General features: G+C 39.8%; 1 protein-coding gene across 1 annotated transcript in view; it reads right to left on the reverse strand.

Moving 5' to 3' along the window:
• The window catches only part of LOC128688200 (cell adhesion molecule Dscam1), an 876,413-nt gene that overhangs the window by 160,346 nt on the left and 689,245 nt on the right, over positions 1-26,822 (reverse strand). Inside the window, exons 22-25 of the mRNA XM_070086854.1 lie at positions 13,560-13,734; positions 11,987-12,129; positions 2,178-2,397; positions 1,404-1,592 (exon numbers count right to left, since the gene is read on the reverse strand). Coding sequence (XP_069942955.1) covers positions 1,404-1,592; positions 2,178-2,397; positions 11,987-12,129; positions 13,560-13,734 — 727 coding nt within the window. The remainder of the gene's footprint in view (positions 1-1,403; positions 1,593-2,177; positions 2,398-11,986; positions 12,130-13,559; positions 13,735-26,822) is intronic.

Genomic DNA, 26,822 nt, shown 5'->3' on the forward strand with positions numbered 1-26,822 from the left:
CTCCCAGTACTGACACACACACCTCTCTCCCAGAACTGACACACACCTCTCTCCCAGAACTGACACACACACCTCTCTCCCAGTACTGACACACACACCTCTCTCCCAGAACTGACACACACACCTCTCTCCCAGTACTGACACACACACCTCTCTCCCAGTACTGACACACACACCTCTCTCCCAGTACTGACACACACACCTCTCTCCCAGTATTGACACACACACCTCTCTCCCAGTACTGACACACACACCTCTCTCCCAGTATTGACACACACACCTCTCTCCCAGTACTGACACACACCTCTCTCCCAGTACTGACACACACACCTCTCTCCCAGTATTGACACACGTCTCCCAGTACTGACACACACACACACGTCTCCCAGTACTGACACACACACACACACGTCTCCCTCGCTCGCCTGACACTGTCCAGGTCTCAAACGCATCCATTTCATGTTCAGTCTACGTTCACTAACACTATTTTAATGAAGCGTTTTACATACACATACTACTTTATAACTATCCAGTGATCTGCATAATAAGTAGTTGCTGCACCACCACCACCACTATCACCACCACCATTACTACTACTACTACTACTACTACTACTACTGCATATTCAGTGTCCCTTTTGATATAAATTTTCTACTGTCCGTTTTTTCTATTCAGATCACTTTTATGTCTTTTACTTGTCTTTTCCCCTTTCAAGATTATCTAATCTATTGTCACTGGCTCCTTTGCTCTCTTATTATCTTCCTTCCTTCCTTTCTAGTCTTCTTAATTAAAATATCTCTTCAAGTAAAAATATTTTTTCATACCGTTTTTCTCCATTTTTCTATCTCATCACTCATAACACACCTATTTTTTTTATAACACTGGCCGTTTCCCACCAAGGCAGTGCGGCCCGAGAAAGAAAAACTTTCATCATCATTCACTCCATCACTGTCTTGCCAGAGCCGTGCTTACACTACAGTTATAAAACTGGAACATAACACCCCTCCTTCTATTATCTTCTTCATTCTTTTAAGATCCAACTTCTGATTATGCTACTGTACACTCCTATGAGTACTTAACTTATTTTCCCATTCCGCGTCCATTATTCTTGTCACTTCAGCTTCCATCATATCTTTTTCTCACATCTTTTCCACTTCCCCTCCATATTGATGATCTCCTTTGAGTCGCATGTATAATTACATATAATTATATACACTTGCATGCAATTATGTACACATAATTACATGCAGTAAAGAAACTTGCTATGGTTTATTTACCTGTACTCATCATTTACAATCTGTACTCCTAATTTGGCAAGAAGAAGCGAGATAAAGTGAGGACTGGGAAGAAGTGTGATAAAGTAAGAGAGGACTGAAGAAAGTTAAGATAAAGTGAGGACTCACCAGCACCGCGAGTCCTGGTGTTAACGACTGGTGAACCTTCCCCACGACCCACCAGGTTAACGGCTGCCACTTGCAGGTGGTAGGTGGAGCCGCACTGGAGGTACTGCACACTGTGGCTCACCTCTCCAGGTTCCACAGGTTCCTCCACCCATGTATTGTCTCCTTCCAAGCAATACCGTATGACGTAACCTGCAGACGTTAATTATGTAGTTAGCCAATATTCTTAAATTATTTAACAATTAAATTATCATTAATCTTTAATTATTACAATTAATGCTCAAAATTCTGATTGAAATTCTGCTGTTTGTTCCAGAATATTGTAATATGTATATTCTATAATCTTGGGCATAACATTATTAAAGTTTAAACTTCTTTTTTTTCAGAAATAATAAATGGATAAATTTTATGGGAAGTAGAGAAGAATCATTCTTCTGTAATCCACGTGTGTCGCAGGAGGCAACTAAAATGCCGGGAGCAAAAACCTAGTAACCCCTTTGGGGTCGCCCTGCCTCGGTGGGAGACACCTGGTGTGTATAGAAAAAATTTGGATAAAATGTAATATATATCGTGTGTATCTGGGTTTACACACACCATCTGTATGTTTTAGGTCACACACTCACTCTTATGCATCTGTCTCTACTGAATAATTAATCTTCCAGAATGCTGGAAAGATCAAATGCCTCTTCATAGATACATCTCGTCATACACTGAAATATAAATATTTCTTCTTTGCACTATCAGCTAATTCTCTTTTCGGAAACAATTGGAGTTGACCTGTGATGGGTTTGCCGCCGTTGCCCGGGGGGTTCCAGGAGAGGTGTATGGAGGTCTCAGTGGCGTACTGAACCCTCAGTGTAGGTGCTGGAGGCGTCTGCACCACCTCTACCACCCAGTTGATCTCATCTCTCCCACTTGGGTTGTGGACGTGGCAGGTGTAGTTACCAGCAACATCCGTGCCAGCTACTGGCACATGCAGTGATTGGTCTGCAAGAATCTGTAAAAAATCCAGTTGCTGATCGAAATATAGAAATTATTAATATGATTTTTATATAATTTGGGTTTTATGAAACAAATAATTTGAGGAACAAATAATTTGATGACATTTGATGGTCTGTCCTTGTCACACAGTTACAACAACCTACGTCTTGTGTAAATAGATTTACTTGCTCGTGATTCTCGTCTTCCGGGTTGAAGTTAGTAACCTAGATATTCCAAATGCATAAAATTTATTTTAAGAGCATATCAAATGTTCTTGAATAAAATTACTAATGCTAATTCCAGTGCATTTATGCGTAACTGGGTATTACGTGTCTGGCAGTAACCTAGGCCAGTGAGGTGAATAACATTAATTGCTACAATGACGGCCTCAGTACCGTCCTTAATAATACATACATATATACCCACCTATGCATACCAGTTTACATATTTATAATCATTTAATCATGCATATACCATGGTGTCTTGCAGTTCGATCGCTAGCGCACTCATCTCACACACTGAGGTCCGAAGTTCGAATCTCCGGTACGGCTGGATAACATTAGGACGTATTTCCATAAGATACCTGCTGTCCATGTTTACTCATCAGTAAAATGGGTACCTGGGTGTTAGTCGACTGGTGTGGGTGGCATCCTGGGACAAAACTGACCTAATTTGCTCGAAATGCTCAGCATAACAAGCGGCTTTCTATGTAGTAGTATGTCACTGATGTCAGCTATGCCTGTACACCTTGAACATGTACTTGTAGAAATAATAATAATAATAAAATTATTATTATTATTATTATTATTATTATTATTATTATTATTATTATTATTATTATTATTAAATTCTTCAAGTACATCCCAGGATATATGCCCAGTAATTCCTAATACAACAAACCTAATTTATCCTACTAAAACGTGGATATCCGTTCATGAATATTAATTTATGTAAATCCCAACATGCATGCTGAAATATACATACTCATTCATACATACCATACCATATATTACACGCATAAACACCACGACTCATAACGATTGTAACCAAATGTAAACATACAATAGTTCATTACCACTGACTTGTTTACCTCTGCAGTCTTCTGACTACCACCACCCCTCAAGGAAGGTTCCTTGATATTAGTGAGGGGCTCTTGATTTAGGGAATTGGATCTGTGCTCCAGTTCCCTGAATTAAGCCTGAATGCCTTCCACATCCCCCCCCCCTTCCCCTAGGAGCTGTATAATCCTCCGGGTTCAGCGCTTCCCCCTTGATTATAATAATAATAATAATTCTGACTACCACAGGAAGGTTATCGGGTAGATAATAAGGGTATTAAACCAACCATCACCGTGGCTCCTATACACGCCTCAGTATAAGTTGTTTTTTTCCAATATGACAGTTTTTATTATGTTTTAATGATAGTTACCATTCTTATTATTTATTTCCGCAAAGCATTTCGCAGCTGGAATAATGAAACTGGACAGATGAGCATAAATATGCGTCATTTTGATGCACGTTGACGCACTCTGCTAATATTACAGCAATTGACATCTCTCTAAATGTTATAACGAACTCTTCTCTCTACACAACAAATCTCCACCTACTTGCCAGATGATTTTCGTGAATTTATGGAAAAAATAAGAAAAACAACTGTTGGTTAAAGCAAATATCTAATCAGCCAATCAGGTGGCAGCACCTCAGTGCTGAAAGCATTTAGACATGTTCAAGAGATTCAATTATTGTTCAGAATATATAAGGATTGCTGGTGCCAGACGCGGTGGTTTGAGTGTCCAAAATTACCGAAAATTAAGTATATTACGCGTGAATATATTACCGATGATAACATCACGTGAAATGTATTTTTGACAATGTGCTTTAAAATTTTAGCAGAGAGAGAGGGAGAGAGAGAGAGAGAGAGAGAGAGAGAGAGAGAGAGAGAGAGAGAGTATATGGTATATGTGGTATATGTGGATACAAGCCTGGAGCTACAGGAGGAAGGTTCAGAAGTCCTACCTCAGGGACTCCTGTCCAAAGATCAAGACTGCCCTCTTGGGCTGTGTTGTAAAGTTGCAGCTAAGATAATCCATCACAGGGAAGCACTTCATGAGCTCCTCAAATCATTAGATAACCTACAAGCTATTGTAGAAGGCCAGTGCAAGCCTACATCAAGTGACGCAAGTTGCTCAGCTGATGGTGACACTATTGACAAAGACTGGAAGTCCCACACTGAGCTTAACTCAGGGGTAAACATCTGGTGGAATTCTGTCATCGCTAAGGTCCCACAGACTGACAGAGTTCAAAACACTACCTTTGGGAATTCTAACACAATTCCTCTGACCACCACAGAGGGAACAAATCCTCTTCCCAGCAACGTGGGAAGCCTTGGATCTGTTAATTCTCCTACACCTGACATCTCTGCTTCAGCCACTGCCAGTCTACTTGACAGTGCACATACCATCCCTGATCCTACACCTGTCAGCACACCTGCCGATACTATTCTAGAATCTGGTAGTAGTGCTTCGACAGCAAGCTCTGAGCCAGGAGTTTCTCCACCAGAGAACGGTGCAGTTAGTGATCAGGGAACTATCACTGCACCTGATCACCTGCTACGCCGAAGTACGAACAGCAGGGACACATCTGTCAGAACTGGTAGAGGGCGGGGTAGAGGACGTGGAGGAGGACGTGGTGGAGGAAGACATCTACAGCCGTCTCACCCTCCACTAACACAGTTCCAGCGGCAGAATCCGAGGACAAATCTGCGAAACACAGGAGGTACAACAAATCCTAGTCCACCCTCCCAGGCACCTAGGCTGTGCTCTCGCTGTCACCGGAAGGGGCACTCTGCCAACAACTGCCTGCGAGATACCAGGTGTAACTACTGCTACAAGAAAGGACATAAGGAGGACCAGTGTCGGAAGAAAAAGGAACTTGACAGACAGGGCCACCTGTTTAGAGACCTGTTCTCAGAACAAACCAGCAGGATCTCTGAATTGGTAAACACTCTCACACGTCACCCACTTAGCTACTCCTATCCCAGCCCATCAGGTGGGATTGGGCCTTATACAAGACCACAGACCTACATCCCTGCAGCTGCCTCAGTACCCTACCTCTCTCAAGGGCAGGCACCTTACATTCCCTACACACCCACCACCTCAAGCTGACCACTTCATCATGAGGAGCCAGTCTATCAGCATCCTGTCGGCCAACATTAGAGGTTTCATTACTAATGTTGGAGAGCTCACACATAGCTTTGTGAACACTCGACGTCCCGACATGATAGCTGTTGTTGAAACATTTTTGGATGACAGGACTCCAGAAAATTTTGCAAGAATTGCTGGCTACACCTCATGGATGAGAAGAGACAGGCAAGGGCAAGGAGGTGGTGTTGCTGTGTGCTTCTCTAAAAGTGTTCATGCCCAGCACATAGATGTTGCCACCCCTACACATCTTGAAATGATGTTCTTCAAGCTCTGTATAAACACTAGTACCTCTGTACTAGCATGTGCAATGTACAGACCTCAGTGGCAACATGCAGACCCTATCAACTTCCTAATGGAAAATATTGACTCCCTTCTGCTACAACACAACTGTCAACATATTATAATTGTTGGTGACCTCAACCAGCACCTTATACAGAGGGACTTTGATGACCTTCTTGCAGTGTTTGACATGAGAAACTTTGTTGATTTCCCTACTCATATCTCTGGCTCCTCCCTTGACCCAGTAGTGAGTGATCTGGCAGAAGGCATAGTCACTTGTCAACCCCTCGGCTACGTTGGATCGTCTGACCACAAGGCTGTTTTTACCACACTTAAGATCCCAACAGAACGAGGTGAGGAGTCCACACGCACAACCTGGCTATGGGAAAGAGGTAATTGGCCAGCCCTTTGCTCTGAGCTCGCCACCACCGACTGGAATGCTCTTCTCCAGGGGGATGTTGACAACCAAGTGAAAGCCTTCACTGGACACATCCTTAATCTGCAACAAGAACACATTCCTCACCGGCAATATGTGACAAAGCCTACAGATCAGCCTTGGTTTGGCTTTCGTTGTAGAGAGGCTGCTACTGCTAAGTACAAAGCATGGCGAAGGTATAAGAGACATCCTACCACCTATAACAGGAACTTGCACATGCAAGCCTGTAGGCATATGGGTGATGTTCAAAAGTGGGCCATTACTAAATGGGAGGTGGACACTAAAAGAAAGTTAGCATCAGGTAGGGTAGGCTCCAAAACCTGGTGGTCCCTGGTCAAGGACAGACAAGGTTATCTGCCTGATGAACTTATTCCACCTCTAAATCGACAGGATGGGACCACCTCTACTAGTAGTCAAGAGAAGGCGGACCTCTTTGCTGAACACTTTGCTACCAAAATGCAAGTTCCTGATCCAGCAAGGGACCCTCCTTGGCTAGCTGCAAGAACTGTGTCAAAACTGTCAGTGGTGACAATAAGGCAGGAGGAGGTGCATTTCCTTCTTAAATCACTTGACCAAGAAAAGGCTGTGGGCCCAGACAAGTTGAGCCCAAGATTGTTGAGAAGATGTGCAGACCAGCTAGCAGCACCTCTAACTCGCATCTTTCAGCACTGCCTAGTACAGTGTAAATGGCCCTCTCCATGGAAAGAGGCAAATGTAGTCCCTGTTCACAAAAAGAAGAGCAGAGCAGAAATCAGCAACTACAGACCAGTGTCACTCCTGTCAATCACTGGTAAGATCCTTGAGACAATAATCTCAAGACAAATGACAGATTTTTTTGACTACCACTCACTACTTTGTGATCGTCAATATGGCTTCAGGAAAGGTTACTCTGCTGCTGATCTGTTGTTAAACCTCTCCACTAAGTGGCACCAGTCACTGGATGAATCCAAAGTCAGCTGTGTGGTAGCACTGGACATTGCTGGCGCTTTCGACCGGGTGTGGCACCAGGGCCTCTTAGCAAAACTTCAAGCACTGGGAATTGCAGGCTCTACGCTATGTCTCCTCAGTGATTACCTTCATGGTAGATCTCTAAGTGTAGTCCTCAATGGAACGGAATCAGCAAGGCATCCTATTGGGGCAAGCGTTCCACAAGGAAGTGTGCTGGGTCCACTGTTATGGAATGTCTACTTCAACGACCTTCTTCATCTCATCCCAGAATCACATGCATATGCAGACGACTGTACACTGACATTCACTTATCCAAGAGAAGAAATGCCAGCTGCTCTAAGCTACATCAATCACCAGCTGAGAGCTATATCAGCTTGGGGAAATAGATGGTAAGTAACATTTGCACCTGAAAAAACGCAAATGATGTTCGTCTCTAGGCACCATGATGGTAATGCTGGCGCAGTAGTAAGGATGAATGGGACGATGTTGGCACCTGGAGAAGAAGTTGATATCCTTGGGGTGAAATTTGACTCCAAACTAACCATGAAGAACCATGTTGTAAATCTTGCAAACAAGGCAGCCAGGAAGCTTACAGCACTTCGCCGTATCTCGCATCTGCTTGACAGTAGGGGTTGCAAGATCCTGTACGAGGCACAAGTACGCTCACACCTTGAGTATGCTCCACTTTCTTGGTTTGCCTGCCCCCCCTCTCATCTGCGACTGCTTGACAGAGTAGAGAACAGAGCAAGACGTCTCATCTCTCGCCTGGACCCATCCTGGATAGATCTGTCATTTCAGCAGAGCCTTCAACATAGGAGGGATGTGGGTGGCCTTACTGTTATGTACAAGGCCAATATTGTCAAAATACCACACTTGGATCCACTTCGAGGACAGCGTGAAACAAGCTTTTATGCCACAAGACGGGCAGAAAGCAGCAACTTCACTCTGGCTGTACCCTTCTCCAGAACATCACTCCATCTGAGATCATACATACCCAGGATGACTCGAGTATGGAACACATTCGTACAGCATAATGATGTCAACGAGATAACGTCAGTTGATCAAATGAAAATGCTGGCCCACAGATGGCTCCAACTTCATCCTGTTCCCTACTTGTATGTCTCATAACAAAAATGCTTTCAAATGAGCTGATGTAGGTAACAGCTCTTAGCTTGCCAATAAAGTTAGGAATCCTTAACCTGTAAATAGCTGTCAATAAAGCTAGGGATCCTTAACCTTGTCAAACCCTGTGTAAAAAAAAAAAAAAAAAAAAAAAAAAAAAAAAAAAAAGAGAGAGAGAGAGAGAGAGAGAGAGAGAGAGGAGAATTTCATTACAATGTTGACAGATTTTTCGACTATTTTTTCTGCAAACTTAACTCATTTTTTTAATGTTACGTATCTGACCTACCAAACAACGATTCTAGGAAGTGATGGGAAACAAGCAAAGCTTTGTGACATAATACTGAGGCAGTGATGAGAAACATATGAAACTTAAGAGAATCTGTAATAGGCAGGGATGTGAAACAAGTGAAGATTAGTATCACGTAATACAGATGCAGTGATAGGAGACATTTGGAGCTTAGTGGCCCCGTAATTGGTCGTAATGTGAAACAAGTGAGGCTAAATATTTCCATAATACTGACTCGATGAGACACAAGTGCAGGTTAATGTCACGTAGCACTGAGGCATTAAAATGAGAAACATGTGTCATTATTGACCAGAAATATAGAGAAAACATTACTAGCCAGAAGAGATAAAGGAAGATACAGCAGAAATATTAGAGTGTGTATACTGCCACATAAAATAAATTTTATTTCTATGTGTAGTATACAAAATGCAATTTACAAGTAATAAAATACTGTTATACACAAAGTCACTAACACGAGTGTGCATGACGTGTATGATGTGTCCTCAATACTGGCACACCCAAACTGCATTCTCAGACCTGGCTAACTCGGGGCCTAGCACACCTGACACCTCCCTTTCTCTGTCACACACCTGGTTTTAACTCGGGGCCTAGCACACCTGACACCTCCCTTTCTCTGTCACACACCTGGTTTTAACTCGGGGCATAGCACACCTGACACCTCCCTTACACTGTCTCACACCTGGCTAACTCTGGGTCTAGCACACTTGACACCTCCCTTACACTGTCTCACACCTTGGTAACCCGGGGTCTATTACACCTGACACCCCCTTACACTGTCTCATACATAGCTAACTAGGGATCTAGCACACCTGATGTGACATGCAAAGAATATGTAACCTTTATTCGGCTCATGTAAACACCCTCATTGAAAGGCTACCTCCCCAACCAGCAAACCAGTACTAAGGGTCGAGTGATGGGGCCCCATCGTCCGATCAGTACCTAGGTTCAGCCAATGAGTAGGTGGGTTTGGCAATTGTGGAGGTGACGTGGTCACCACTCATCTTTCCACCCTCGTCATTTCCATTCTAGAGTTAGTTGAACACAGCTGTCCATTCTGTCTCCAGGCTGTGTCTTTGCCTGTTGCTTCACAGTGTGGTACACATATATTTCCAACTGCATATAGTGTACATACTTGTAAACATTCAGCTCCTCTTTACACCCAGAATAACAGACCTAATTGTTCCTGGGTTGTAATACCTGACACTTCCCTTACACTGTCTCATACCTGGCTAACTCTTGGTCTAGCACTCCTGACACCTTACACTCTCACACCTGGCTAACTCTCACACCTGACACTTCCCTTACACTGCTCACAGCTGCCTAACCTGGGGTCTAGCACACCTAACACCTTCCTTACACTGTCTCACACCTGGTTAAGTCGGGGTTTAGCACATCTGACACATCCCTTACACTTTCTCACACCTGGTTATCTCTGGGCCTAGCACACCTGACACCTCGCTAACACTCACACCTGCCTAATTCAGGGTCTGGCACACCTGACACCTCCCTTACACTGCCTCATACCTGGCTAAGTCTTGGTCTAGCACACCTGACGATTCCCTTACACTGTCGCACACCTGCCTAACCCGGGATCTAGTACACCTGACACCTCCCTTACACTGCTCACACCTGCCTTACCCGGGGTCTAGCACACCTGACACCTCCCTAACACTGTCTCATACCTGGCTAACTCGGGGTCTAGCAAACCTCACACCTCCCTTGCACTGTCTCACACCTGGCTAACCCGGAGTCTAGCCCACCTGAGACCTCCTTAGCACAGTGAGTTGTCCAGTTTGTGAAAAAAAAAATATGAGAATAATATTTCGGTTTTTATCAACTGATTATTTTCTACCATAAATTAGAAATATTTCGATATATCTTTCAATGTATTCACAAATAACCCGTAAATAGTAGAGAGACTTATAACGACGTTTCGTTAACTATTAATAAAGATAAGCGCAAAGTGAAGAAAACTGAAACGTTGTCAAAAGTTTCGTTTTCCTTTATGAAGGTCATTTATGTATTATTCCAGTCACGGTATTGTGCCGTTTTATTCTCTCTATACAAGTTTTTCACAATATAATCGGTAAATTTACTTTCTTAGTAGCGACGTTTTTGAGTGTACTCAATAACTGATGTGGAGATAAGGAAAATAACTTGCTTATGATACCAACAACAAGAATCTGCTTTACACACTGATGGCCAAAATACCCCTGAACTAGGAATTGTTTTTCAATGTTCAAACTATAATTCGTCTTTTTTTCTCTATAGATCAGGATAATTTTTGCTCACTATGCTTTATTTATATTGTTTAACAAAGAATCCATTGCTTTCTCTTCTTTCTATTTTTTTTTATTTTTTAATATATTTTTTAAAACAAAAATGGTGTATATTTACTAAAATATTTTTGGAAAATTCAATTACTCTATTATCACAGACAAATATATATACACTTTTGCAGGAGTCAGCTGACAGTTTTCTTGTACACTTGACAAAGTGTTACATTAAAACTAAAGTGTTTTTCTTATGACCAGTGTTGATGAAGCTTGACGCAACTAAGTATGGTGGGGTCGCACTCAATATTCTGTGAAAATTTTAGAAGTTTTAGTAAATTTATGCAGAGGATGATGTAACAAACCATACTACGGTCGGGGGTGGAACCCGCAATCGTGTCATTACGATTTCGTGAGTGTTGTTGCAACAGCTTGACTGACTCGAGGTCAAGCACATCTGACACTGTCTCATGCCTAGTTAATGTAGTATTGTTGTTAAAGATTCGCCGGTATTCTCCCGGCCCGGGCCCTTTCAAGTGGTTGCCCGGCCCGGGCCCTTCCAAGTGGTGGCCCGGCACTGGCTCCCTGTCTAGGGAGTGTCTGAGACCTAAGTCTCCCATGGGAGCAGGCACAAGTACCCCCCTCATCTTGTGAGCTACAATTTCGGTCTCTGGCACCAACCCTGCCCTAGAAGGGCAGGGTTGGTGTCGATCGTGCTAGCACTGTGCTTTCCTGTGTGGAGTGTCGTGTGTTGGTGTTCATTTTCATTCATTCATTCATGTTGATTCGCCGGTACTTCCGGCCCGGGTCTTCTCCAGATGGTGACCCGGCAGTGGTGTCCCGGGTGGGGGGTGTAGTATCAGCACACCTAATAATTTGTATACACGACCTAACACCTGACTTTGTTTACGTGAATGGTTACGATAAGTGAATCCCAAAATTAAGTTCTGTGATTCTAAGTAAATTTAAGAATTGATAGAAAACGGTGAATAATTGAAGGAAATAAAGAATATATCTTTTAGAATACGTATAACTTACCTGTGCATGAGGAATGTTATCACGACCTAGATGTGACCAGGTGACAGTAGGTGTTGGGGAGCCCACCACAGCACAGGGAAGTGTGAACGATGATCCTCCCTCCACCTCCACCGTCTGGGCAAATGACCTGATCCTTGCTGCAACTGTATCAGGCAGACAAGTAAAGCACCTAATATGGTATATATATATATATATATATATATATATATATATATATATATATATATATATATATATATATATATATATATATATATATATATATATATATATATATATATATGTCACGCCGAATATGTAAAACTGGTCAATTAGCAAGAACTCATTTAAAATTAAATCCTTTCTAAAAGTTTCTCTTGTATATTTAAAGATATATTTTTTCATTTATGTTAATGTAAAAGTTAATAATTTTGTACCAAAAGAACTTTAGAAAACTTACCTAACCATATTATAACAAGCACAATTTAATTTAGCCTAATCCTACTAAATGTACTTTAGATAAGTTCACAATAATTTAATAATAAACAAACACAATGAAATATATTTTTTTCGTTAGGTTCAGAATTATTTTTGCGAGATTTGTGCATACATAAATTTTCGCTTGCCCTATTCGGCAAGAAGATCGTTGCTATTTAAGCCAAAATCGCAAGTTTTACTTCTTCAGAACTTCTAGGAAAATGTTGATATTCATTGAAGATAGTGGGCTAATCATTCTGAATTGGACTAGAAATTCTCTAGACCTCAACTCAGTTGAGAATCTACGGCCAATAACCAAACGCCAGACGGTACTCATCAGCTGTAGATAAGCTAACTGCTGTTATTAGAACTTGGTACCACGATGAAGAACCTGCCAAAATGTGTTCAACATTGATCGATTCTATGCTAAAGCGTGCAGCAATGCTTATAAAAACAAAGGATAATCATATCTATTATTAAATGAATTACTTGTCATATTGATGTGTATTTTTCAAATAATCATTAACTTTCCAAATAAATGTCTTATTTCATCATTATCCCAATTAATATGCACTTTATTGTACGTAAGAACTAAGTATTATACAGGATATCTGATACTAGTTTCAGGACTACCCAGTTAGAAATGCACTGCTTTTCATAGGTAACGATGTCCACTCTTCCACACAGTGTCCTGACCCTGTACTGTAGTGGACATCGAAACTCTCCACTTAAACAGGTTTCAAATACTGCCGTAACTCGGGAATAACCAAAGGAAAATCTTGTGATAATGCTGACCTTATTTTGTGCTTGGACAACGGCTTGGACAATTTGTTTTACGGTAGCAAATGGCCAGCGCCTCTCAATTAGAGTAAAATTATGAGTATAATTCTCATGGTCAAGCCTTCAAATTCCTGGGTGGAAGGATTGCCAAAAGTTCCTGTATCCGTTCCAGCAGTGCCCTCGTGTACCTAAGACCAGCCTCACAGACTGGCCCTGTGTGTGTGTGATAGAAAATAATTTACCACTAACTCTGACAGTGACATTAACTTAAAAGCAAGGAGAAATCTTTCAACCTAGGTAATAATCACTGCATACATCATGAAAATGCAAATATTACCTGTTGATGATGGTGTCTGGGATATAATAGTCGAGGCTGCACCTTCTCCCACACGAGTTGAGCTCGTAACCCAATACTCGTAGCGGACGTGTGCGTCTAGTTGCCCGACTTCCCTGCTCACTTCCACCCACGGTGATGCTCCGACATCCGCTGCTACCACCATGCTCCTTGTAGCCTGAAGGTAACAACCCATTCACGTGAAGAATGAGTAAATATAAATAAGAAAAAAGTGGTTCCAATAATTTATTAATTTACTGACAGAAACCTTAGAAAGAATACGGTACCATTTGATGAAACATCTGAGAGCTGAAACAGAAAGCTACTTTAGATGTTTCAAGAGTGGGGTCTCAAAGAACCCCATAAGCTCGAGGCTGGAGCTCAAAGCAACTACAGAGGCAAAGTTGTAACTAAATTTTGAATGATAAACTTAAGCCTTAAGAAAAGATTCAGTTGTTTTTCTTCAACCACGAAGAGTATTTTAAGCTTATTTTTGGTGAGAGAAGCAAATTTGTCAGAAAAGTCTAAACATTTATATATATATATATATATATATATATATATATATATATATATATATATATATATATATATATATATATATATATATATATATATATATATATATATATATATGTCGTGCCGAATATGTAAAACTGGTCAATTAGCAAGAAGTCATTTAAAATTAAGTCCTTTCAGAAATTTTCTCTTATACGTTTAGAGATATATTTTTTTCATTAACGTTAGTGTAAAAATTTATAATTTTGCACCTAAAGAATCTTAGAAAACTTACCTAACCTTATTATAACAAGCGCAATTTATTTTAGCCTAACCCAACTAAATATATTTTAGATTTGTTTACAGTAATTTAATACTAAACAAACGCAGTGAAATATATTTTTTTCGTTAGGTTCAGAATGATTTTGGCGAAATTATTGCATACACAAATTTTCACTTGTCCTATATGGCAAGATGAGCGTTGCTATTTAAGCCAAGATCGCAAGTTCTGCCTATTCGGCACGACATATATATATAATATAGGGAGGTACTACCTCCAGAACTTTACTGGGGACCCTCATCCTCAGAGAAAACAATAAACGTACCTCAGCGTTTGAATATTTTCTTCTTTCATCCCCTCTGTTCTATATTTTTTGTAAATTCTGTTTATCAGCAACATACATTAAGAAATGTACAATAGAAATGAGAACATAAATATGTCGTGTCGAATAGGTAAAACATGCAATTTTGCCTTAAATAACAACACTCTTCTTGCCGAATAAGGCAAGGGAAAATTTGTGTATGCAATAATTTCGCAAAAAACACTCTGAACCTATCGAAAAAAATACGTTTCGTTGTGTTTCTTTTTAAATTACTGTAACCTTACAATGGGTTAATTGCGTTGTGTTTGGTAGAGGAAATGAATGATAAGGTTTCGGAGGCTTCTTTATATGTGAGATCGTGGGTGCACAGGCAGTGTGTTAGTGCCCATGGCCCCGAGGAGCCGTGCTGTGAGGGAAAGAGGAGTAGACCTGTTGACTGAGTGAAATCAGCTGTGCGATTGAGAGAAGGGCAGTGTGACGTGGGTTGAAGTGGCATGCTCACCAGGCTTGCCCTCTGAGGGAAGCTATGGGAACTATGCATGTAGGCTTACAGTCTGCGTATCGCTCGGCCACCTACCACATGGTTGTCCTCGACCATGTTTGACTGAAAAAAAAACTTGATCTCTCTCTCGCAGGAACAGGGCACAGAACACAGAATAAAATCATAAATATATATATATATATATATATATATATATATATATATATATATATATATATATATATATATATATATATATGTATATATATATATATATATATATATATATATATATATATATATATATATATATATATATATATATATATATTTATATATATATATATGTATATATATATAGATATATATATATATATAGAGATATATATATATATATATATATATATATATATATATATGTATATATATATATATGTATATATAAATATATATATGTATATATATATATATATATATATATATATATATATATATATATATATATATATATATATATATATATATATATATATATATATATATATATATATATATGTCGTGCCGAATAGGCAGAACTTGCGATCTTGGCTTAAATAGTAAAGCTCATTTTGCCATATAGGACAAGCGAAAATGTGTGTATGCAATAATTTCGCCAAAATCATTCTGAACCTAACGAAAAAAATATATTTCACTGTGTTTGTTTAGTATTAAATTATTGTAAACAATCTTAAAAAATATATAGTTGGGTTAGGCTAAAATAAATTGTTCTTGTTATAATAAGGTTAGGTAAGTTTTCTAAGATCCTTTTTGTGCAAAATTAAAATTTTTTACAATAACATTAATGAAAAAAATATATCTTTAAACGTATAAGAGAAAATTTTAGAAAGGACTTAATTTTAAATGAGTTCTTGCTAATTGAACAGTTTTACATATTCGGCACGACATATATATATATATATATATACATATATATATATATATATATATATATATATATATAAGTAGTCAACTTTTCTTCTGGGGGAGGAACTTCCGGTTTAGGCCTTTCACTGGGCGAGGAACTTCCGGTTTAGGCCTTCCACTGAGCGAGGTATCCGGTCTAGGACCAGCAGCTGGAGGGTCACCTTTTCACACCTAGGTGTTACTTCCGGTTTTGACCATGACCTCGCCCTCGAGACTACCTCACCCTTGACCCCCCAACCAATACCCCCACCCCCCACGACCCCCCGCCGTGCGACCCCGCCGTCGCGCCGCGCGCCCGCGCACCCGCGCGCCCCGCCCCGCCGCCCCGCGCGCCCGCGCAGCCGCGCGCCCCGCCCCGCCGCCCCGCGCGCCCCGCCCCACCCCGCGCGCCCGCCCGCGCCCCTTCGCGCCTTCTGCTGCGCCTTCTGCAGCGTCGTCCGGATCGCCCCCGCGCCTCGAATTTTTTTCCGATTTTTGTCGAATTTTTTTTGAATTTCATTTTCTTGTGCTCTCCATCTCCTCGGATCAAGTTTTTAAGGTTCCCCCTCTCACTTTCACCCCCATCCCAAAATTTCTCGATATTACAAGTTTTTGCATTCCCCCCTATGGAGGTTTTCGAAATTCTCCATCTCCTTGGATCAAATTTTTAAGGTTCCCCCTCCCACTTTCACCCCCCAACCCCCAAAATTTCTCGATGATACAAGTTTTGGATTCCCCCCTATGGGGTTTTCGAAATTCTCCAATTCCTCGGATCAAGGTTTTTTTTTTGGGTACCCCTCCTTTCACCCCCACCATCCCAATTTTTTTCACTCGATAATACAAAGACTCTACTTCCTCGGATCAAGTTTTTTGGATTCCCCCCTCTGGGGGTTTTGAATTTCTCCATCTCCTCGGATCCCCCTCCCAAATTCACCCCCCAACCCAAAAATTTCTCGATGATACAAGTTTTTGGATTCCTCCCCTATAGGGTTTTCGAAATTCTCCATCTCCTTAGATCAAGTTTTTTGGATCCTCCCTATGGGGTTTTCGAAATTCTCCATCTCCTTGGATCAAGGTTTTTTGGATTGTCCCTCCTTCCACCCCACCCCCCAATCCCAAAAATTTCTCAATATTACCAAGTTTTTGGATTCCCCCCTATGGGGGTTTCGAAATTCTCCAATTCCTTGGATCAAGGTTTTTTGGTTTCCTCCCCTCTGGGGGTAAGCATTCAAATGAACTCCTCCTATGGGGCATGGTGCTCTCTCTTACTACAAGTCTAAACAAGTGTGACGTCAGTATTCCTCTCATTAATGTGTTTACTCGACGGTCAGTGACGTCACGCACACAGGCTGAATCATGACGACCCTTTAGTTCATTAAAGTTAATAAGGGGATATAGTACCTACATCATAGGGAAAACATTTTCATCATCAGAAAAGTCACATTTTTTGTTTCGTTAATACCCATAACAATCCAACAATTTCTTTACAACACAAGTCTAGACATTTTTTTAACTATTTCATCTCAGGTCACTCCCCCCCCACGAAGTAACCTCCTCCCCACCCTCCCGAACCCTCACACTCCAACCAACACCTCACAATTTTCACTCATAACCCCCAATTTTTCTCGTTTTAACCCTTTTAGTTCATTAAAGTTAATAAGGGGATACAGTACATCAGAAAGTCACCACAACACTTATAACCACTTTTCGATAAATTCACTAGTCACAATTTTACATATTACGAAGTTAAATACGCACTTTTACTTTGAACACCTTCAAAACACTCTCTTAAATCATTTGAATACTCACAAAAATACCTTTATACATTTCCAAACAACACTGAAATACTCCAAAACATCATTCGAACACCCCCCCAAAATCACCTCTGAATACTCCCAGAACACCTTCATAAGTACTCTTGCACATCATTTGAACACCTTCATAAGTACTCTCATAATCATTTGTACACCTTCAAGAAACACCTTTGAATACTCACATAAACACCCTTGAACACCTTCAAAACACCTTTGAATAACCTCAAAACACCTTTGAACACCTTCAAAACAAAACAACATTTGAACACACTTAAAACACCTTTGAACACCTTTGAACATTTCCAAACAACACTGAAACACTTCCAAAAACACCATTTGACTACTCCCAAATACACCACTGAATACTAAAACACCACTGAATACACTCAAAACACCACCAAAATCACCATGAAACACTTCCAAAAAAACACAATTTGAGTACTCCCAATTACACACTGAATACTACTAAAACACCACTGAATTCAATCAAAAACACCCTTCAACACCTTCAAACACCCTTGAACACCTTCAAAACACTCTTGAACACTTTTCAAAAACACCTTTGAACATTTCCAATCAACACTGAAACACTTCCAAAAAAAAACACAATTTGAGTACTCCCAATTACACCACTGAATACTACTAAAACACCGCTGAATTCAATCAAAACACCCTTCAACACCTTCAAACACCCTTGAACACCTTCAAAACACTCTTGAACACTTTTCAAAAACACCTTTGAACATTTCCAATCAACACTGAAACACTTCCAAAAAAAAAAAAAAAACACAATTTGAGTACTCCCAATTACACCACTGAATACTACTAAAACACCGCTGAATTCAATCAAAACACCCTTCAACACCTTCAAAACACCTTTGAACACCTTTGAACACCTTCAAAAAAACAACATTTGAACACACTCAAAACACCTTTGAACACCTTTGAACATTTTCCAAACAACACTGAAACACTTCCAAAAACACCATTTGAGTACTCCCAAATACACCACTGAATACTAAAACACCACTGAATACACTCAAAACACCACCAAAATCACCATAAACTAAGATCAACACCCACATCCCACAACACCCACAACCCACAACACCAACATTTTTTTCTCGTTTTATCTAATTTCATCAGAAAAGTCACAACACCCACACCCCCCATTTTTTTCTCGTTTTAACCCTTTTAGTTCATTAAAGTTAAATAAGGGGACACACTACATCAGAAAAAGTCCCAACAACAACCCACTTATAACATTTTTTTTCGGTATCTCTAGTTCGACAACAACACCCACAACACCCACATCCCACAACACCCATGAACATTTCCAAAACACTATTTGAGTACTCCCAATTACACCACTGATTACTACTAAAACACCGCTGAATTCAATCAAAACACCCTTCAACACCTTCAAACACCCCTGAACACCTTCAAAACACTCTTGAACACTTTTCAAAAACACCTTTGTACATTTCCAATCAACACTGAAACACTTCCAAAAACACCATTTGAGTACTCCCAATTACACCACTGATTACTACTAAAACACCGCTGAATTCAATCAAAACACCCTTCAACACCTTCAAACACCCTTGAACACACTCAAAACACCCTTCAACACCTTCAAAACACCTTTGAACACCTTCAAAGCACCTTTGAACACATTCAAAACACTCTCATAATCATTTGAACACCTTCATAAGTACTCCCATAATCATTTGTACACCTTCAAAAAAAAACAACATTTGAACACACTCAAAACACCTTTGAACATTTCCAAACAATACTGAAACACTTCCAAAAACACCATTTGAGTACTCCCAAATACACCACTGAATACTAAATCACCACTGAATACACTCAAAACACCACCAAAATCACCATAAACTAAGATCAACACCCACATCCCACAACACCCACAACCCACAACACCCTCAATTTTTTCTCGTTTTATCTAATTTCATCAGAAAGTCACAACACCCACACCCCCCATTTTTTTCTCGTTTTAACCCTTTTTAGTTCATTAAAGTTAATAAGGGGCCACACTACATCAGAAAAAGTCACAAAAACAACCCACTTATAACGTCTTTTCGGTATCTCTAGTTCGACAACAACACCCACATCCCACATCACCCACATCCCACATCCCCCACACACACACACACAGACACACACACACACACACACACATCCCTAACCTAACCTAACCTAACCTAACTTAACCTAACCTAACCTAACCTAACCTAACCTAACCTAACTTATCCTAACCTAGCCTAACCTAACCTAACCTTACCTAAATTATCCTAACCTAACCTAACCTAACCCAACCTAACCTAACCTAACCTAGCCTAACCTAACTTAACCTAACCTAACCTAACCTACCCTAACCTAACCTAACCTAACCTATCTTAACCTTACCTAACCTAACCTAACCTAACCTAGCCTAACCTAACTTAACCTAACCTAACCTAACCTACCCTAACCTAACCTAGCCTAACCTATCTTAACCTTACCTAACCTAACCTAGCCGAACCTATCCTAACCTAACCTAAAATATATTGGAACACTTCCAAAATACATTAGAGTACTCCAGAATTACTTTGAACGACTCCATTTTTGGATATTTCCAAATTAGTTTTGAAAACTTTATCGTAAAATCGAACATTATTTTTCTTGTTGGTAAAACACACTCAATGGTAGAAATATTTACTCGATTTCCGAATAGAAGCACTGTCCTCGCTCTGAGAGACTCATTGTGGGTCACCCCAACACATGGTGTAATGCGCTTCACACCCAAGGTAGAACATAACACCTGCGTCAACTCAGGACAGACAGGCGCCATGTAATGCGGGTAACATCCAAGGTAGAAAATCATCTCTTTCCAGACCAACTGTCTATCCTAACCTAACCTAACCTAACCTAATTCCTAACCTAACCTAACCTCACCTAACCGAACCTAACCTAACTCCATCAATCACCTCTATCCTAACCTAACCTAACCCAACCTAACTCCATCAAACACCTCTATCCTAACCTAACCTAACCTATCCTAACCTAACCTAACTCCATCAAACACCTCGAATACTACCTAACTTAACCTAACCTAACCTTACCTAACCTACCGAACCCAACCTAACCTAACCTAACCTATCCTAACCTGTCCCAACCTAACCTATCCTAACCTATCCTAACCTAACCTAACCTAACCTAACCTAACTTATCCTATGCTAACCTAACCTAACTTATCCTAACCTAACCTATCCTAACCTAACCTAAACACTGACTAACTTTGAACCAACTCTGAACACCACTGATCTTCTTCAAAAATGCTCTGCACATCATTTGAACACCTTCAAAAAAACACCATCAAACACCTCCGAATACTCCCAAAAAACACTACTGATTACTACCAAATCACCACTGAATACTACCAATCACCGTCAAAATCACCAGAAACTAAGTTTAACATCACCATCTAACATCCTTTTTATAGAAATCCCCTCAAATCACTATAACCAAGAACTCCCTCCCCATTTGACGCATAAAAAAAAAAAAAGCATGAACACAAACCTAATACGCAAACACTTAGTACATGATCACCATCAACTGAAAACATATCTTGTACACACACATAATATAAGACAATCACCAACTACAATCACCCATGTTCACTTACCTCAAAAAATCACTAATATCACAGAAAACAATCATTTTTATAAACATTTCACACACAAAAAAAAAAAAAATCATATTTGACAATATCTAAGCGCACTCACCTCACTACCACCAACACACGATGTCTCACCTCACAGGACCGACAAAGCTCACCTCCAGTGACGTCACACTCCCATTGTGTTACTTGGTGGTTGGTAACATCACACCTAACCCCCCCTTGTTTCAACCTATTGTACCCTACATTATCTAAGTACACTATATCCAACACGATTACCAGATTTTATGATCCCCAACACCAAGATCACAGAAAACACACATTTTTTATAATTATTCACACAAAAATCACGATCACCAATTCCATATCATGTTTACCGTCATCTATCAACACTAATCACCAAGATCACCAAAAAATCTAAGATCATGCATCTCAAAACTACTATGATCACTGAAAACACTTATTTTTTAAACATTCGCACAAAAATAAGACATACACAAAAATACCACAACACTTCCACCAACATCTATAACATAACATGAGCACTATAACATATCACTATCACAAAAAAAAATAATACACAGACACCCACATATTATACATTTCAATTGGAAATTTAAGACATGAGACATACACACCAAATCTAAGACATTCACCTCCAACTAAGACATACACATCACCCCTAAAACTTCCTTCCTTATTCATTCCGTATATCTCCTAGAGCTGTTTTAACCCCGACGGATCCACCACGACGTAGGAGCCAGAGTGTAGTAGGTGGTGTTGGAGTGGTGATGGTTCCTCTGGCTCCTACGTCGTGGTGGATCCGTCGGGGTTAAAACAGCTCTAGGAGATATACGGAATGAATAAGGAAGGAAGTTTTAGGGGTGATGTGTATGTCTTAGTTGGAGGTGAATGTCTTAGATTTGGTGTGTATGTCTCATGTCTTAAATTTGCAATTGAAATGTATAATATGTGGGTGTCTGTGTATTATTTTTTTTTGTGATAGTGATATGTTATAGTGCTCATGTTATGTTATAGATGTTGGTGGAAGTGTTGTGGTATTTTTGTGTATGTCTTATTTTTGTGCGAATGTTTAAAAAATAAGTGTTTTCAGTGATCATAGTAGTTTTGAGATGCATGATCTTAGATTTTTTGGTGATCTTGGTGATTAGTGTTGATAGATGACGGTAAACATGATATGGAATTGGTGATCGTGATTTTTGTGTGAATAATTATAAAAAATGTGTGTTTTCTGTGATCTTGGTGTTGGGGATCATAAAATCTGGTAATCGTGTTGGATATAGTGTACTTAGATAATGTAGGGTACAATAGGTTGAAACAAGGGGGGGGTTAGGTGTGATGTTACCAACCACCAAGTAACACAATGGGAGTGTGACGTCACTGGAGGTGAGCTTTGTCGGTCCTGTGAGGTGAGACATCGTGTGTTGGTGGTAGTGAGGTGAGTGCGCTTAGATATTGTCAAATATGATTTTTTTTTTTTTTTGTGTGTGAAATGTTTATAAAAATGATTGTTTTCTGTGATATTAGTGATTTTGAGGTAAGTGAACATGGGTGATTGTAGTTGGTGATTGTCTTATATTATGTGTGTGTACAAGATATGTTTTCAGTTGATGGTGATCATGTACTAAGTGTTTGCGTATTAGGTTTGTGTTCATGCTTTTTTTTTTTTTATGCGTCAAATGGGGAGGGAGTTCTTGGTTATAGTGATTTGAGGGGATTTCTATAAAAAGGATGTTAGATGGTGATGTTAAACTTAGTTTCTGGTGATTTTGACGGTGATTGGTAGTATTCAGTGGTGATTTGGTAGTAATCAGTAGTGTTTTTTGGGAGTATTCGGAGGTGTTTGATGGTGTTTTTTTGAAGGTGTTCAAATGATGTGCAGAGCATTTTTGAAGAAGATCAGTGGTGTTCAGAGTTGGTTCAAAAGTTAGTCAGTGTTTAGGTTAGGTTAGGATAGGTTAGGTAGGATAAGTTAGGTTAGGTTAGCATAGGATAAGTTAGGTTAGGTTAGGTTAGGTTAGGTTAGGATAGGTTAGGATAGGTTAGGTTGGGACAGGTTAGGATAGGTTAGGTTAGGTTAGGTTGGGTTCGGTAGGTTAGGTAAGGTTAGGTTAGGTTAAGTTAGGTAGTATTCGAGGTGTTTGATGGAGTTAGGTTAGGTTAGGATAGGTTAGGTTAGGTTAGGATAGAGGTGTTTGATGGAGTTAGGTTGGGTTAGGTTAGGTTAGGATAGAGGTGATTGATGGAGTTAGGTTAGGTTCGGTTAGGTGAGGTTAGGTTAGGTTAGGAATTAGGTTAGGTTAGGTTAGGTTAGGATAGACAGTTGGTCTGGAAAGAGATGATTTTCTACCTTGGATGTTACCCGCATTACATGGCGCCTGTCTGTCCTGAGTTGACGCAGGTGTTATGTTCTACCTTGGGTGTGAAGCGCATTACACCATGTGTTGGGGTGACCCACAATGAGTCTCTCAGAGCGAGGACAGTGCTTCTATTCGGAAATCGAGTAAATATTTCTACCATTGAGTGTGTTTTACCAACAAGAAAAATAATGTTCGATTTTACGATAAAGTTTTCAAAACTAATTTGGAAATATCCAAAATGGAGTCGTTCAAAGTAATTCTGGAGTACTCTAATGTATTTTGGAAGTGTTCCAATATATTTTAGGTTAGGTTAGGATAGGTTCGGCTAGGTTAGGTTAGGTAAGGTTAAGATAGGTTAGGCTAGGTTAGGTTAGGGTAGGTTAGGTTAGGTTAGGTTAAGTTAGGTTAGGCTAGGTTAGGTTAGGTTAGGTTAGGTAAGGTTAAGATAGGTTAGGTTAGGTTAGGTTAGGGTAGGTTAGGTTAGGTTAGGTTAAGTTAGGTTAGGCTAGGTTAGGTTAGGTTAGGTTGGGTTAGGTTAGGTTAGGTTAGGATAATTTAGGTAAGGTTAGGTTAGGTTAGGCTAGGTTAGGATAAGTTAGGTTAGGTTAGGTTAGGTTAGGTTAGGTTAGGTTAAGTTAGGTTAGGTTAGGTTAGGTTAGGGATGTGTGTGTGTGTGTGTGTGTGTGTCTGTGTGTGTGTGTGTGGGGGATGTGGGATGTGGGTGATGTGGGATGTGGGTGTTGTTGTCGAACTAGAGATACCGAAAAGACGTTATAAGTGGGTTGTTTTTGTGACTTTTTCTGATGTAGTGTGGCCCCTTATTAACTTTAATGAACTAAAAGGGTTAAAACGAGAAAAAAATGGGGGGTGTGGGTGTTGTGACTTTCTGATGAAATTAGATAAAACGAGAAAAAATTGAGGGTGTTGTGGGTTGTGGGTGTTGTGGGATGTGGGTGTTGATCTTAGTTTATGGTGATTTTGGTGGTGTTTTGAGTGTATTCAGTGGTGATTTAGTATTCAGTGGTGTATTTGGGAGTACTCAAATGGTGTTTTTGGAAGTGTTTCAGTATTGTTTGGAAATGTTCAAAGGTGTTTTGAGTGTGTTCAAATGTTGTTTTTTTTTGAAGGTGTACAAATGATTATGGGAGTACTTATGAAGGTGTTCAAATGATTATGAGAGTGTTTTGAATGTGTTCAAAGGTGCTTTGAAGGTGTTCAAAGGTGTTTTGAAGGTGTTGAAGGGTGTTTTGAGTGTGTTCAAGGGTGTTTGAAGGTGTTGAAGGGTGTTTTGATTGAATTCAGCGGTGTTTTAGTAGTAATCAGTGGTGTAATTGGGAGTACTCAAATGGTGTTTTTGGAAGTGTTTCAGTGTTGATTGGAAATGTACAAAGGTGTTTTTGAAAAGTGTTCAAGAGTGTTTTGAAGGTGTTCAGGGGTGTTTGAAGGTGTTGAAGGGTGTTTTGATTGAATTCAGCGGTGTTTTAGTAGTAATCAGTGGTGTAATTGGGAGTACTCAAATAGTGTTTTGGAAATGTTCATGGGTGTTGTGGGATGTGGGTGTTGTGGGTGTTGTTGTCGAACTAGAGATACCGAAAAAAAATGTTATAAGTGGGTTGTTGTTGGGACTTTTTCTGATGTAGTGTGTCCCCTTATTTAACTTTAATGAACTAAAAGGGTTAAAACGAGAAAAAAATGGGGGGTGTGGGTGTTGTGACTTTTCTGATGAAATTAGATAAAACGAGAAAAAAATGTTGGTGTTGTGGGTTGTGGGTGTTGTGGGATGTGGGTGTTGATCTTAGTTTATGGTGATTTTGGTGGTGTTTTGAGTGTATTCAGTGGTGTTTTAGTATTCAGTGGTGTATTTGGGAGTACTCAAATGGTGTTTTTGGAAGTGTTTCAGTGTTGTTTGGAAAATGTTCAAAGGTGTTCAAAGGTGTTTTGAGTGTGTTCAAATGTTGTTTTTTTGAAGGTGTTCAAAGGTGTTCAAAGGTGTTTTGAAGGTGTTGAAGGGTGTTTTGATTGAATTCAGCGGTGTTTTAGTAGTATTCAGTGGTGTAATTGGGAGTACTCAAATTGTGTTTTTTTTTTTTTTTGGAAGTGTTTCAGTGTTGATTGGAAATGTTCAAAGGTGTTTTTGAAAAGTGTTCAAGAGTGTTTTGAAGGTGTTCAAGGGTGTTTGAAGGTGTTGAAGGGTGTTTTGATTGAATTCAGCGGTGTTTTAGTAGTATTCAGTGGTGTAATTGGGAGTACTCAAATTGTGTTTTTTTTTTGGAAGTGTTTCAGTGTTGATTGGAAATGTTCAAAGGTGTTTTTGAAAAGTGTTCAAGAGTGTTTTGAAGGTGTTCAAGGGTGTTTGAAGGTGTTGAAGGGTGTTTTTGATTGAATTCAGTGGTGTTTTAGTAGTATTCAGTGTGTAATTGGGAGTACTCAAATTGTGTTTTTTTGGAAGTGTTTCATGGTGATTTTGGTGGTGTTTTGAGTGTATTCAGTGGTGTTTTAGTATTCAGTGGTGTATTTGGGAGTAGTCAAATGGTGTTTTTGGAAGTGTTTCAGTGTTGTTTGGAAATGTTCAAAGGTGTTCAAAGGTGTTTTAAGTGTGTTCAAATGTTGTTTTGTTTTGAAGGTGTTCAAAGGTGTTTTGAGGTTATTCAAAGGTGTTTTGAAGGTGTTCAAGGGTGTTTATGTGAGTATTCAAAGGTGTTTTTTGAAGGTGTACAAATGATTATGAGAGTACTTATGAAGGTGTTCAAATGATGTGCAAGAGTACTTATGAAGGTGTTCTGGGAGTATTCAGAGGTGATTTTGGGGGGGTGTTCGAATGATGTTTTGGAGTATTTCAGTGTTGTTTGGAAATGTATAAAGGTAT

This window comes from Cherax quadricarinatus, chromosome 19, assembly GCF_038502225.1.
Source record: "Cherax quadricarinatus isolate ZL_2023a chromosome 19, ASM3850222v1, whole genome shotgun sequence".
In the NCBI taxonomy this organism is placed as follows: Eukaryota; Metazoa; Arthropoda; class Malacostraca; order Decapoda; family Parastacidae; genus Cherax; species Cherax quadricarinatus.